General features: G+C 35.1%; 1 protein-coding gene across 4 annotated transcripts in view; it reads left to right on the top strand.

Moving 5' to 3' along the window:
• Window positions 1-15,756, top strand: part of IMMP1L (inner mitochondrial membrane peptidase subunit 1) — a 37,876-nt gene that overhangs the window by 11,905 nt on the left and 10,215 nt on the right. For 3 of the 4 annotated variants that reach the window (XM_036325723.1, XM_036325722.1, XM_036325720.1), the window contains 3 exons: window positions 8,505-8,638; window positions 10,183-10,271; window positions 13,818-13,944. In XM_036325723.1, coding sequence (XP_036181616.1) covers window positions 8,534-8,638; window positions 10,183-10,271; window positions 13,818-13,944 — 321 coding nt within the window. In that variant the 5' untranslated portion in view covers window positions 8,505-8,533. Of the gene's footprint in view, window positions 1-1,590; window positions 1,847-8,504; window positions 8,639-10,182; window positions 10,272-13,817; window positions 13,945-15,756 lie in introns of all 4 variants that reach the window. The other variant, XM_036325721.1, reaches the window with a different exon arrangement.

Raw genomic sequence — 15,756 nt, 5'->3', positions numbered from 1 at the left:
TATAACACCTGACTCCTGAGTACTTAACAGATATTGTATAGATATGCTTAAAGATACTGTGATTATAAGGCGAAAATGACTAATATAAGGTATGTGGTATGTTCCTCAGCAATTGTGGGCAAATAGAACTTATCAAACAAGCCATAGTTCAAGTATACCAAGGAGATTAGTTTTACATGAATCCCATGGCAAATCTCAATAGTTTTTTTAAAATATAAAGTTGAGAATTCCTCTTCGCATGCTTATAATTTTTCTGTGTTTGCATGAATAGGTGTTTGCATGAATGATAGGAATCTTTCTTTTCATATAAACTTGCTTAGAGCTGGTATAGCTTTAAACTTCTAGAAGAAAAAAGCTTAACATAATGCATTGTTTTCTAAACATCTCTAGGATTCTATACAGTTAAAATGCTTTATATATTCCAATATAAGAAGTTATTTCATTAAATACTTTAAAAACATATTGTTAAGAACTCTAAAACCTTGAATTGTAATTGGTTTGAATGGATTCAAATATCTTAAAATACAAAATGTTCAAGGTGCTTAGTATAAAATACTGCTCTGTACTTTATTAAAGTAGAGACCTAATGTGTAATTGACCTTGCTCAAGTATGGTTTAGAGAGAAAATGATATGTTCATGAGATCTCTGAATCTTTCATATTTTCTGAATTTTGAGGGAATTGAGCTAATTCATATGTAATCTAGCTTACATAGATATTGGCTGATGTTTGTATTTTTTCACTCACTTAAATTTTTATTGACATCTTTCTGTGACTTCTACATTTAAAGTGTTGGTGCAAAATGTTAAGCTATTCTTTAAACAATACCTCTAGTTTTTTGGAGCTGATAAATCCATCCATTGATTTCCTAATTTTATTATGTACACAGTGAATTGTAATCCAAGATTACAGCAAACAAGATGTTAATTTCAAGCCATAATCTATGTACATTTCAATTACAGAGCATGATTGTTATAGGAGCATAGAATAAAAAGGAATAACATTTGTGCTATCCTCACAGGAGCTGTCAATAAAAGATGTAATGGGGGATTTAGGAATCTGGAAACGGCCAACTAATTTATGTGAATCTATTTTATTTCAGCTAGAAAGACCAAGCTCCTTTTCGTCTGTACTGCATATTGCAGAGCACAGGCTGTCTATAGAAAACCAGGCGGCTGCATATGGATAGTCCCTTGATATCATTCACTTGCTGTGTAATCTTATTATGCAAAGTTCTAATCTTCACCTAGAATGAATGCCTCTGGGTCAGGATATAGTCATATCAGGGTTTTTGAGGTCATGTGTTGTGATCCTTAGCTTATTCTTCTAAGTAGGGCTGGGATTTAAAGAGTATTCCCCAGACGCTGGCCAAGATAGACAGCAGAACCTGCTGCCTTTTTAGAAGACAAGACCAACATGAGGTCCCCGGTAGGATTAAACTTGATTTGTAGCTGTACGATTTTTTAACAGATGTATTATTGGACAGGGAATAGGGGGCCACCAGCACAGCAAAATTGAATCATGACTGGCATTCTCAGGGAGTTTGCTGCCTGCTAAAACAGCAGCTGCATGTGGATTTGACTTCTTTCAGGTGAAGCGACTTCCAGTCATTTGGAAAGGATGGGATGAAAAGGAACCTTGGTGATAATTTTGATGTCTGCAAGATTTAGTACCAGTGTAATGGGATTATCGGTAACACCTTCACTGCAGAAAAAGCCACCTGGCGCTATAACTGGCAGCAACTGAGAACTAATCCTTTCCCATCTCTTGGATGTCATTCATGAAGCTGAAAGCGATTTCTATCCTGCTAACTGTGATTAATTTTATAAACAACAACAAAAAATCAGGTGATCAAGGCAAAGAATATGCTTTCTATTAATTATTTAAAATATGGAGCTTTAGCTATTTGACTTATAAATTATGTAAGACATATGTAAACTATAAACTATGTATGAGTTAAAATTTATTTAAATATTCAAGTAGAAATGATGATTAATAATGTCTTTTATACCTTTTCCAGTTGAGTGATGTAGTATAATTGCTATTGGTAAAGATTTATATTTGAGATTAAATATTAAATTAAATACTTCAGTGTTCTTTTGGGTATAAAGCCATTATCAATAAATTAAGTAAAATGTGTATAGGTGTAAGGAATCAGAATAACGTGTTTTTTCATACATTTTAACTGCTTTTTTTCCTGCCGATTAAATGATTTTAGTAAATAAAACATTTAATGATATAAAAATATATAGACACATTTTTTTATAGTTACAGTAATGCTAGCTGATGAAAGGGCTCTTTCTGAAAGTATATGTATGCTCTTAATATTTAAAAGTCCTAAAATAACTAATATTAGTACTAAATAGACTTATTTTTCTAACATCAGAAATTCTTAGTCAAACTTTCCCTTAAGCAGATGGGGATTCAGTTATTTGCTCTAGAATCATGTATTCATTAATTGAGGTTTATTTTTTAAGCGTTTTATTTCAACTAAAACTTTATCACGTACTTTGTTTAGAGGTGTTATTTTAATATTCTTCTCTTACATGGTCCAGAATAAACTGAGACAAAATGAAGTGAAATTATCCCATCAGTCACCCAAACAGTATGCAACATAACTGCCAAGACTAGAAAAGATAATTAGTGTTGTCAGTGTTATGATCCTAGAGTACTTACTTTTAAAATATTCATAGAACTTGATTTTTATCTTTTGTTTTTTATTTAGTAGCTTTGTCTTTTAAGAACTAGATTAGAAAACCTTAATCATGTTTTTAGGCTCTAAAATCTTAACTAAATATAGGTGACTAAAATATTTTTTGAAATTATAATAACTAAAATATAATTATCCATTATGAATGATATATTTATTTATTTATAGCCTCTGTTTACATGTAATTCATTTTATTCTCCATATTTTCTTTCTTGGAAAAATCAATAAATGCAATATAATAAATTTATGTAGAGATCTTTGGTCAAACCTACCTAGCAAACTTGTCATTCTTCATGGATTTTGTTTTAACCAAATCTAAGCTATTGTATTCGAAAATGTGTTTCTTCATTTGTTGTCACATTTAAAATTAATGAATGAAAAAGCTTAATATTTTTACTGAACTGCATTATGCTAGTTTATAAAGGACTTTTTTCGTCTTCTATTTCTATTTTTGCTACTGGAAAACCTGCCTATTTAAAATTCTATTATCATAATGAAAAGATCTATCTATGAAATAAGTGGTCTAAAATATTTCTTTTATCCTCATAATATAATTAATTTTATTTTAAATATAAAATACTTGATTTATATGTAATTTAAAACTATTTTTCCAGGTAGTGTATTTTCTCAGGATAACTTTCTAGAGTAGTTAATAGTATTAGATAATTATTTTTTAAAGTAGCTTTCCTTTCAAATAAAATTTGTCTCAAAGCTTTTATTAAACATGGTTACTTTTCTGCTTTTTATTTACTTGGTTACTGATTGGCTCTTGAAAATTACTATTTTTTTCTTTCTCTATCCTGGACATTATTCTTATTTGATTAGAGATGGTCAAATAAACTCATCTTGATTAAATTCACTATTAACATATAAGGCCTTCTCAGTGATATACATTCTTTTCAGATATAGGTTATTTGAATTTAATACCTTATTGACAAACTGTAAGAAATTTGGCTTATCTTTAAAAGCTACTACTAACTTAATAAGTAACTCATAATTATGTCAGTAAGAGTTAAGGGAGGTCTTTTGGAGACAAGAGAAAGAGATACAAGGTGAGAGAAATTAGAAGAAAACATTTTTTAAAAAGGAATAAATAAGGTACAACAAAAGAGCAGGATATGAATCATGGGAATTTTTAATTATTTAAGGGATGATAAACTGTTTTATGAGGCTTAGCATCATACCAAAGGGCCATGCATGAACTGTAGGCTGGCACAGCTACAGCCAGTCAGTGATAATGCTGAATGGTATTTGTTCCATTTGAATGCATAGCCTTCAACTATTGTTTGTACAACTTGTATATTGTCCTGAGATACATGGATTATATAATATATATATATTTCGGGATTTCACTGCTTGGAAGCTGGTACTTGATTATATTAAAAGTGTCAACTGTTGCCCGGTTTGGCTCAGTGGATAGAGCGTCGGCCTGTGGACTAAAGGGTCCCAGGTTCGATTCTAGTCAAAGGCATGTACCTTGGTTGTGGGCACATACCCAGTGGGGAGTGTACAGGAGGCAGCTGATTGATGTTTCTCTCTCATTGATGTTTCTAACTCTCTATCCCTCTCCTTTCCTCTCTGTAAAAAAATCAATAAAATATATATTTTTTTAAAAGTGTCAACTGTTTATGCTTTATAAACATAAAATGAGTTTTTATTTTGATTATATGTGTATATGTATATAAAAAACTTCAGAAGATAACGTTGGATTTTTAAAAATCACTGAAATATTAGCATTATAAAGTCTATTTGATAAAAATTTATAGAATTATCTCAACATTAATACTCAGTTTATAATCATGGTTAAATTTTGTCAAGTTTCTGAAAATATTTACTATGTCTCATTGGCTTCAAATGACAGCACAGTCTTTTTCTGGCCTTCCTTTCTGGGAACTTATTAAAACCACAGATTCTGCGGCCTTGCTCCCACAGATTGTCATTCTTGAGCTCTGTGATGGATGCCTAGGAATTTTGATTTTGAATTTAGTTCTCAGGTTATTGTGATGCTGCAGTCAGATTTAAAACAGTATTCACTGCTCTAAACCTTAAAGGAATGGCAATTATTTCCTCTGGCAATGAATCAAAATAAATAGGTTTAAGAAAAATCTTCATAGATTATGGGGATCAGAGATCCTTGAATTTACTGTTCTAGAAAAAAAAAATACCCTTTGCACAAGTCTTACAGTAGATTTAACATTATAGATTTGAACAATTCATGAGCAGCCTTGAAGGTGATTTTGAAATGGCAGGGATTTGAATTACTTTGATAGAGAGGCTGCTGTGTGAGTGAATTATTTAGCTATTGAGCAGAGTACATCACTCAGCATCCATGTCTTAATGAGTCTTTGTTGTTCTCTCCTAGTCACAATAACTTCCACTCAGTGTCTGAAATGGACATATACCTTTCAGTTACTTTATATATATCATTATCTGGGAAAATGTATTTTGTGTAGGTTTTCTTGAATTTGATAAAATCATAGAAGTCTCAGGAATGTCATACGTCTGCTGCTTTTTCTTGTCCAAATGAAGGTATTACGTAGCTAAACTGATGCTGGGATTTGTCTTCTGCTTCACATCTACTTCTCCTCACCTTTTCCTAATGTGAACATTTTGTACGTGTTAATATATTTATTAACTGTTCCTCTTATTAAAACAAAAAATTATGATATTAATCATTTTGGCTGCTTATAATTTAAAATGAATGCATTTCTGTAAACTGATAGTCTCAATTAACATTGACACTTTGCCTTTTTTTTTTTTTCCTATTTCTGAAACAAAATGCTTTCTCTTCTTTTAAAAGGAATTCCAGACCTGAACTACCAGGTGGATGTTTTCCTTGGGGCTTAGGGTATTCTGAAATCACTTCAGCGATACAAAAAAAAAAAAAATGGATAGATCTAAATCAAGCTCTTAGGCTTGTACCCCTATTCTAGAAACTTACAGGGATGGAGGAATGCCTAGTTTCTCTTCAGCTTCTAGAGTTCACTCAGCTCCATCTTTCTAGTTAGTTGTTTTTTGTTGTTGTTGTGTGTGTTTTTTTTGTAATTCTCACCTGAGGATATGTTTTTATTGAATTTGGAGAGAGAGACAGAGAGACATAGACATAGACATCAACATTGAACATAGATCTGCTACCTCCCATATGCGCCCTGACCAGGGATTCAACCCGCAACACAGGTGTGTGCCTGACAGGATATGGAACCCGTAACCTTTTGGTGTACGGACAATGCTCCAACCAACTGATCCACCCAGCCAGGGCTTTTTTAGTTTTAACATCAGTCCAACCTCTCTCTTTCCTATGTTTCTCATATTCTCATCAGCTTTTGGATATCTTCCTTTGTGAAATCTTCTTGGCTTTTTTCTTCTTCTTAATTTTGTTAGGTTGTCTTTTTGTTAGTAATTTGATAAATTCTCTACATATTCTGGATGTCTCCATTAGTTTTTGAGCACTGACTTGCTTTCTGCCCTACGCTATTGCTCCTAATGGGAAATTATATTTGGAAACCAAACATCTGCCTGCTAAGTGTGCCCATTACTACTGCAGGGTTCTTGCTTCTTTTGGTGGAAGGGCTAGGATGGTACTTTATATAGGCAGAAGGGCAGACAAACACAAACATATATATTTATTTAATTAAATTTATTTTGATACCTTCTACTCATCCCTAACCTCGAATTCTATATTTATAGCTTCTTTCTCTGACATTGAGAGTCCTGATATTTACTTATTTGTACTATCTGAAATATATAACCAACAACAAACCTACTATCAAGGATCCTGAATGAGGCTTATGTAATATAATAGAGCTATTGCGGTTATGGGAGCAAGAGACTAATTTGGGAGTCCGTGTAAGAGTGATTAAGTTCTTGACTCCATTTTTCAGTTTTGAGATGTTCATCATGTAAGTTTACTACTGGTAGGCTCATTTTTCTTATCTACAAAATGAGGATGGTAATAATATCTACCTTACAGAGGTTAATTTATAAAGCTTGACAGATGGTAAGTATTGAGCAAATGTTAATTATTATTATTAATATTATTGTGTTTTAGTAGTTTTAATCTGAGAGCAATACATAGTAGCCTAGGCATAAACCATTATTTGAGAAATACTTGAAACAGGTAAATAGAAAGGAGATCATAGATACTAGGAACATTTTAGATGAATGTTATTAATGTTTTAATTTTATATAGCTTTTAAAGTATTTGATATGGTTCTTTATGCTGTTTTACTGTATTCATGTGTTCATTAATATCAATAGTTAATCTGACAACTGAATGCAACTTTATAATTTCCAAAGCGCTTTCACATTATCGAATGTGATCCTCAGATCCATCCTGTGAGATATTTCCATTTTCGGAGGCCCAGAGAGATTAAGTAATGCATTGACAATCACATAGTTAATAAAAGGACCAATTTAATGTTAGAATTTCCATGTACCTATTCTAGTGCTTTCTTTTATTATATCACTAGAGGCCCAGTGCATAAAATTCTTGCACTTCGGGGCGGGGGCGGAGGGGTCCCTCAGCCTGGCCTGCACCCTCTCGCAGTCCAGGAGCCTTGGGGGGATGTCCAACTGCTGTGGAGGCAGGAGAGGCTCTGCCACCTCCGTTGTGCTCGCCAGCCATGAGCCTGGCATCTGGCTGAGTGATGCTCCCCCTGTGGGAGCATACTGACCACCAGGGGGCAGCTCCTGCATTGAGTGGGATCAGGCTGAAATCAGCTGTTCGACATCCCCAGAGGGGTCCCGGATTGCAAGAGGACACAGGCCAGGCCAAGGGACACCACCGATGCACAATTGTGCCAGGAGGGACACAGGAGGTTGGCCAGCTGGGGAGGGACCATGGGAGGGCTCCAGGGTGTGTCCAGCCCATCCCAATCAGCCGGACCCCAGCAGCAAGCTAACCTACCAGTCAGAGCGTCTGCCCCCGGTGGTCAGTGCACATCATAGCGACTGGTAGACTGCCCCCTGGTGGTCAGTGCACGTCATAGCAAGCGGTTGAGCAGCCTTAGCATATCATTAGCATATTACACTTTGATTGAACAGATGACGGATGACCGGACACTTAGCATATTAGGCTTTTCTTATATAGGATGACAAGAAGTGATGTAGGATAGCAGGGGACAATTATGAAAAACTATTACTAGTACTTTGCAAGAGTTAATATCTTTCTATAGTTGTCTGCCTCAATACCAAGAAATAACCAGGATATGAAAGGGGACAGACAAGTTGAGTCTACTAGTTATCTAATCCTATATAATAAAAGCATAATATGCAAATCGACCAAATGGCTAAACAGCGGAACAACCATCTGGACAACCGTCCGGGACCACACTATGACACTCACTGGTGCCAAGCTAGCCAAGGCAGGCGTGATGTGATTGGTCAGGGGGTCTCGCCATCGCCCCATGATCGCCCTGCAGAGGGAGGCCCAGGCCATTGGTCAGTGGGCTGCAGTGGGTGGGTGGGGCCTCTCGCTGCGAGGGAAGCCTGGGTCCCAGGTACCGGTGGAAAGGAAGGCCTACTCTTGCACAAATTTTGTGCATCGGGCCTCTGCTTCATATATAAACCCAAGTGGTATTTGAATAAACTATCTGTTCAGTAGATCAAACTACTAAGTGTCTATAATTTGTCATTTAAAAATATTTTTAGCAGAAATGAAAATAAGGTGTTGCTTTTCTGCACCAAATTGTTTATTTAGTACATTCTAGGTGATTATAAAATATTTTACAATAGAACTATTTCTTAAATGTTTTAAAATAGTATTATTCATGAAACTTTTTGAAATTTACCATCAGGCCAGTGGTGACAGAGTCTACATAGAACTATGCTTCGTGGTGTTCTGGGGAAAACCTTTCGACTTGTTGGCTATACTATTCAGTATGGCTGTATAGCACATTGTGCTTTTGAATATGTTGGTGGTGTTGTCATGGTAAGTTTTTACTTTTGAGAAAATAATCATTTTAAATATATACTTTTTTAAATAGAAGGAAAATGTGTTTTCCCCTTTATTACAATTGAATTTATTAACTTAATGAATAAAGTTCAACTGCTAAAATAAATTCTAAATTTTTGGATGTAAGAGAATGTATTTGTATTGGCACTGATATGAAATATAAGAACCATTATTTTAAATATGGTTCTGTATTCTCTTTCTGACAGGGCACGAAAGACCCTATTAATACACTAAGAATAATAGTTTATACCATTTATTGAATGCTAAAATGTCCAGGATATATTTGATGTTTTACAATTATTAACACATTTAATCTTTACACTCTGTGAGGTATGTATTAGAAATCCACTATACATATGATGAAACTGAGGCTCAGAAAGCTTAAGTAACTTAGTCCATGTCTCACAGTTAGTAAGTAGACTTGGAATTTCAACACAGACTTTTCTCCAGTTTTCAAAACTGCTCCTCTTAACCATGTGTTTGACTGTCATTAAAACAAATGATTATTCTGCCTTGTATTAATATCAAAATGTGAAGGATGCCCCCGCACCAATGATATTTTTAAATATAGAATTATGAATCTATCAGCCATGACTATACTAACCTTGTATCATGTAAATGAAATAATTGATTGAATGTCTAATTAGTGGGTTTTGTTGGTGGTGTTGCTGTTTTTATCAGGTTTAGCCTAAGAGATTCAGTCATACAACCTCAAATATTCAGCAAATAAATATATTTAACTGAGACGCTCCCCCCCCCCCCTCGCCCCCCCTTGGATTTTTAAAATTTCCAGTAGGCTACAGACGTAGCAAACATGAACTTTCATTGTGTTCTTCATTATTTTCTGCCTGGGTAAGAAGATTTGACTAAAAATTATTTGACTAAAAAGTGGAGTAATAGAGACTATTGTATTTAGACTTTTTAGGTGGCAATGATCACTTTATTATAGCTCTGAGGAATATATACAGAGATTATTGTTTAAAGACATACTAATATGAAGTCTTAAAGTGCATCTTATTATGCCAATATTTTTTCAGTTTAAAATAGAAGTTGCAGCCCCATCAATGGGTGAGCTGCTCTCTTGGAAAAAGGCATCAACTAATTGCGAATAATATGATACCATTTAATAAATCACTGATATTTGACAATAATAAGAAAATAAATCATTCATTTATTCATTCAACATGTTTTTTTTTAGTATCAACTTTATGCCAAGCCCTGGCAACAGGAGAGACAAGGTCCCAAGCCTCATGGAGCTTACTTTCTGCCGAATGCCTCAGATTTGGAAACATATTGTTGTTTTATTCATGTATTATAATGTAATACCAATAAACCATTTTTAATATATTTGCTTGGTGGCCACTCAATAGAGTTGAACTTCTCTGGGAGCTGCCAGCTTATTATGAGTCATCCTCCAGGCATGGAGAACATTGGCTTGATTTCTTTCTTTTAAGCCTGCTAAGATGTTTGTTATATTTAAAAAGGTTTTCAACTCCAATCACAAAATTATGTCTTTTCAGTGTTCTGGACCATCAATGGAGCCTACGATTCAAAATGCAGATATTGTCTTTGCAGAAAATCTTAGTCGACATTTTTATGGTATCCAAAGGTATATTTGTCATAGATATATTAAATTTGTGGTGGAAATACACATAGACATTGTGTCTTTCCTGCAGCCTCTTAACTTTATCTTTAAAAACTCTCCTGTAAATACAAAAGAGTGACAAGCTAGATAAAATTCTGATGCAAATATTTTCTCTCAGTTTTGAGAAATTTTAATAGTTTCTGTGGCATGCATTGTCTCTTAGGTTATTATGCCCCTTGCATCATTGTCCAAAATAGATAGCAGGCACTTTTATTATGTACATTCAAGCCTACCTTATTCTTTTTGGGGGGCAGTGTTTGGCTAGAGTGTTTTGAGGCAAGAGTTAGGAACTTATGAACTACTTTGCATATCCAAATCATTGATTTGGTTTTTCATGTTTAAAATAATCCTATTTCTATTGATGACTATCTTATTCTCAGTGGCCTATGATGAGCACTTGATGACTTTAGACTATAACACTGTATATAGCTGTGAGTAAGGAATCTTATCCTATCTAATAAAGAGGGAATATGCTAATTGACCCTCACATTGTTGCAAAGATGGTGACACCCACAGCCAATAAGGAAGGAATATGCTAATTGAATGCCCCCCCTCAAATATGGTGGCACCCACAGCCAATAAGGCAGGAATATGCTAATTGACCGCCATGCCCTCAAAGATGGTGGCACACACAGCCAATAAGGAGGGAATATGCTAATTGGCTGCCCCGCCCTCAAAGCTGGCGGCTCCCGTAGGCACAAGATGGCGGCGCCCAGTCCCCTCAGCCCTGCCAGGGCAGCAGGTGCATGGCAAGGATGGGCCCACCCCAGGCAGGCCTGGCCTCTTCGCACGCCTGCCTCTGGAGTTCCCCCAGTCCTCTCAGCCCCCCAGCTGCCCAGGGCCGGCCCGAGGCTCAGGTAACCAGGGCCAGCCGAGGCTTGCACTGCCAGCAGTGGCAGCAGCAGAGGTGTGATGGGGTGTCACCTTCTCCTGATAGTTGGGTTGCCTCCCACCCCTGAGGGCTCCTGGACTGTGAGAGGGGGCAGGCCTGGCTGAGAGACGCCCCCTCAGTGCATGAATTTTCATGCACTGGGCCTCTAGCCTATTATGAGTCTCCTGATTAAGTTGAAAAACTCCATGGCAAATATTGTTTGCCACTACTGTAAATCATTTTAAATCCTATTTTAAATGGTGTTTCCAATTCTTAGATACTGTTTGTTCTAGTTAACTCTGTATTATTCCTTCTGAATGCATGTCAAGTATTAGTAATTTAATGTATTTTCTATAGGGTATCTCTCTGATTCCCTAGAATTTGGGGTCCATTAGTTTTTCATAATTCTGCAAAAATAAATTTATATCAGCATTCATCTCCATTAACTACAAATTTGACTCACTCGAGCTGTTATTTAGCTATGACCCAAGTAGGTTTAGGCACTCCTCTTTCATTATTAACCTTCTCAATAGTCTGTTTCACATTACTGAAAAATCATCAAAAATGGTGTGAAACTGTTCTTTGCATTTACTTATCTTACCATCAGATTCTATAGATAGAAACTATCTCTATGTCCAGCCATATGGTCTAGCATGGTTCCTAGGTAATTGTTCTTCAGATCTTTACTACTAACAACTTCAAGATATGGGGGTTATAAAATAAAACTTATGTAATGGGTTGTGTTCTAGCTTTTTCTTTATAACTTATGTCAAAATAATATAGACTGTAGATTAATTGGAAATCTAGCCTCACTATAGCAGAAAGACAAGCTTCTGCTTTCCATGCTAAAGACCTGATTTTACTCTCATAGTTCTTGTGCATCCTTGACAAGGAGCTATAATTGTTGGCTAAATAGTTTTTGAATGAATAGCTCAATATTGTCCTTTTTATTAAATAGATACTCTTTGCATTCAGATGGGTAATACAAATAACTACATTCAGTAAATTAATTCATATTCTTTGAAGGTTTCATTTGTATCCTATTCATTCAAGGGCCCATTAGGTTGAAAAATAGCTCAAAATCTGGCATTTTATGAGACATACTAAAGTAACTTTTACAACCTTAGTAGTCAGTTGGTAGCTTGTACTTTAAAAATATTACTATCCTGAGTATTCTTTTTCTTTCATCTGTAGCACAGATTTCTTGCTTGCTCTATTTCTAAAGCTAGAATAGCCTTCCATTTTTGGCAAAATGAAGTCTGCATATTTGGGATCTAAACCACATGGATTTGGGTCAAATGCACAGGACACTTATACTTGAAACACTGACAGTTTCACTACTTATTCTTTCAACAAATCCTATATAATAAAAGGGTAATATGCAAATTGACCCTAACAGCGGAATGACCAGTCACTATGACACACTGACCACCAGGGGGCAGACGTTCAACCCAGGAGTGGCCCCCTGGTGGTCAGTGCATTCCCATAGGGAGGAGCTCCACTCAGCTGCTGCAAGCGCAGCAGCAGTGGAGGGAGCCTCTCCCGTCTCTACGGCAGCATTAAGGATGTCCGACTGTCGGAGATCCCCTGAGGGCTCCCGGTCTGCTAGAGGGATGTCTGACTGCCAGCTTAGGCCTGATCCCCCAGGTAGTAGGCCTAAGCCAGCAGGTGGACATCCCCTGAGGGTCCCAGACTGCGAGAGGGCACAGGCCGGGCTGAGGAACACCCCTCCCCCCCGAGTGCATGAATTTTTGTGCACCAGGCCTCTAGTAGTTAATGAACACCTAATTCACAAAATATGCTATATGTTAGAATGTTAAGATGAATAAGGTATTGACCCTTCTTTGCAAAAGTTTATAATGACATCAAATTATTTCTGGAACTAGATATAGATAATAAGTAAATATAGTAAATCCTTTCAAATATGTATGTTAGTCAACAGAATTTATTTATTTTAGCATAAAAAGCATTGTGTTCTGGTTGAAGCATTAGTCCTACATTTTTGTCTCCTTCCTTTCTAATTTTTGAAGATCTTATTTTTCTAATACATGTAGATTGTTGCTTCTTTCATGAATCATGCCAATTTATTTTTTGTAGTGTATGTTTGGGCAGCTTTTAGCATGTTATTTGTTTGTGTCTTCTGATATTTTTCCTTAAATATGTATTTTTTTACTATACTATTAATTACTTTGGTTATATAATTCCTTGATACTTTGAGCTCTAGGGAAACAAATGATGTTTCCATCATTTTATGTGCTCTAGAGTCCATCAATACTCCTGGCTGGACAGTAAAATTTACTTAGTTAATTTGGTGCTATTTATATGAAATTGTTTTCCCATACTTTCGTTGCTAAAAATTTAGACACTGAGTAACACAGTAGATACAGTGAAAGAAGATAATTCTTATAGAATGATCAGAAATTTTAGAATCTTCTAATAATGTTTCCATCATCCTCATTGTTGGATTGTAACACATAAAAGTCAGTCACAGAGGTACTCAAAGTTGGTAAATGTCTGGGAGGGCCAGTACAGTGAGAAGATAAAGGGTGTGACTTTAAGTTGCTTTATAAAAGTATTATAGAAATGCTATGCATGTGCTTAATAAATAACACTGACATTTCTTTGACTTTTTCCCTCAGAGGTGACATTGTGATTGCAAAAAGTCCAAGTGATCCAAAATCAAATATTTGTAAAAGAGTAATTGGTTTGGAAGGAGACAAAATGCTCACCAGTAGTTCATCAAGTTTCTTTAAAAGCCATAGTTATGTAAGTAACAATTTCAGTTATGTTATTAATAGTTTATTAACATTAATTGAAAACATAAAAGAATATGACATCTATTTTGAATATAACTTAAAGTGCTGTATTGAGTGGAATTTAAGTATGTTTGTATCAAGAATCATTTGGCCATTATATTTTATATGTTTTAGTTCTTTTTAAAACCCTATATCAATATCTCAGTAATAGTTGTTGCAGGCAAGATTCATCAATAGATATTAAAATATTGGGTAAAATTTCGAGGGAAAATAGTATATTTGCATACTCTCAAAGTATCTCTCCCAAGATATTTATTACAAAGGCAAAAATAGAAACTTCGCAGAGGAGACCCTGGCTGTCACCACCTTTACTGAGTGATCAAGGTTAACTTCACCGATTACAAGACAGATCAACATAGTGTAGCCCCTGAATTGAAGAACTGAGAAGGGCCCATCACTTTTTTGGTATTCTTGCAAAAGGGTATAACCTCAGTCTAATCATGAGAAAACAGCAGACAAACTCTAATTGAGGTTCATTCTGCAACATTACTGACAAATACTCTTCCAAAATGTTAAGGTCACAAAAAACGAGGAAAGACAGGAATTGTGATAGATTGGAGAAGACAAAGGAGACTTGAGTGACAACTAAATGCGGTCTGGGTTCCTGGCTCAGAAACTTTTTCAGTTAATTTATTAAAGGAAAAGCTGGTAAAAATCAAATAAAGCCTGTAGTTTAGCTTTTTAAAATCCTATTTAAGTTTTTAGAATATAAAATACATGTACTTTTTGTACAGTCAATTTACCAGTTAGAAAGATAGAGCAAGAGCAGTAGAATGGCAGAGTGAGGAGCAGGTGTAATGTGTTACCTCCTTTCACCAATCACATGGCTGATAGGGCAGCTTATGGCAGAGGAGGCGGCCTTACTTTACTCAGCATATAAATTTTTCTACCTTAATAATTATAACTGAATTTCTACTTCCATTTAAAATTTGTGTCACTCTCAAGTTATTATAGCTGTTACATCTATTAACTAACTTTACCTCTATCTTCATCCCCAATGTAAGTATAGTATTAAGTGTTAAATTGTCTTCATCACTGTAGATTTATTTTGAACTATAATGGCCTCTTTCTTCTCTATGAGTAAGTTTGATTAATTGATTATTACTTAATCAGTCCATTTATTTACCATCCACAATAGACTATGGGTCAGCTGTTCAAATATTTTTGATGTTTATTACAATAATGTTAAACACACTAGTGATTGTTAGCTGATGGTGATAATAATGTTGAAGATAGTATGGTATAAGGTAACCTATTTTTCTTTGGACTGCATGAGGGACACTGTACACTGTATCCTTTTATTCTTAAAAATTGTTAGATTTTTACATAATGGTTGCACCTTCATATGACTGCTGTCTTTTCATGAGGCTTTGTAATCACTTCTGAATTGCTTTAGCAAGATAAATTTGAAACCAGAAATAATTTGCAATCAGAACAATAAAACATATTAATGTTACTATCCACAATCTGTGTACTTAAATACCACAACATTGTTGCTTTGTTTTTGAGTTATCAGAGGAGGAGTATCAGGACAAAAGGATTTAGATAAAATCTCTGCTAATCAGAAAAGACAACCAGAGGACTGTAAGATGTAGATTTTTTTTGAATATTCTACTTAACGAAAACATTCATCAAATTTTTGTGTTTGATGAATGGATTAATTAGAGGACACTAGTATATAGTTCCTGGTGTATTCCATTCACTTTGGTTTGTATGTTTATAAATGTACAAACATAATTGTAATAATATTGACCAATACTTA

The sequence above is a fragment of the Myotis myotis genome, unplaced genomic scaffold (assembly GCF_014108235.1).
Source record: "Myotis myotis isolate mMyoMyo1 unplaced genomic scaffold, mMyoMyo1.p scaffold_m19_p_10, whole genome shotgun sequence".
Taxonomy (NCBI): Eukaryota; Metazoa; Chordata; class Mammalia; order Chiroptera; family Vespertilionidae; genus Myotis; species Myotis myotis.
This window is presented reverse-complemented; position numbering and strand designations above follow the sequence as displayed.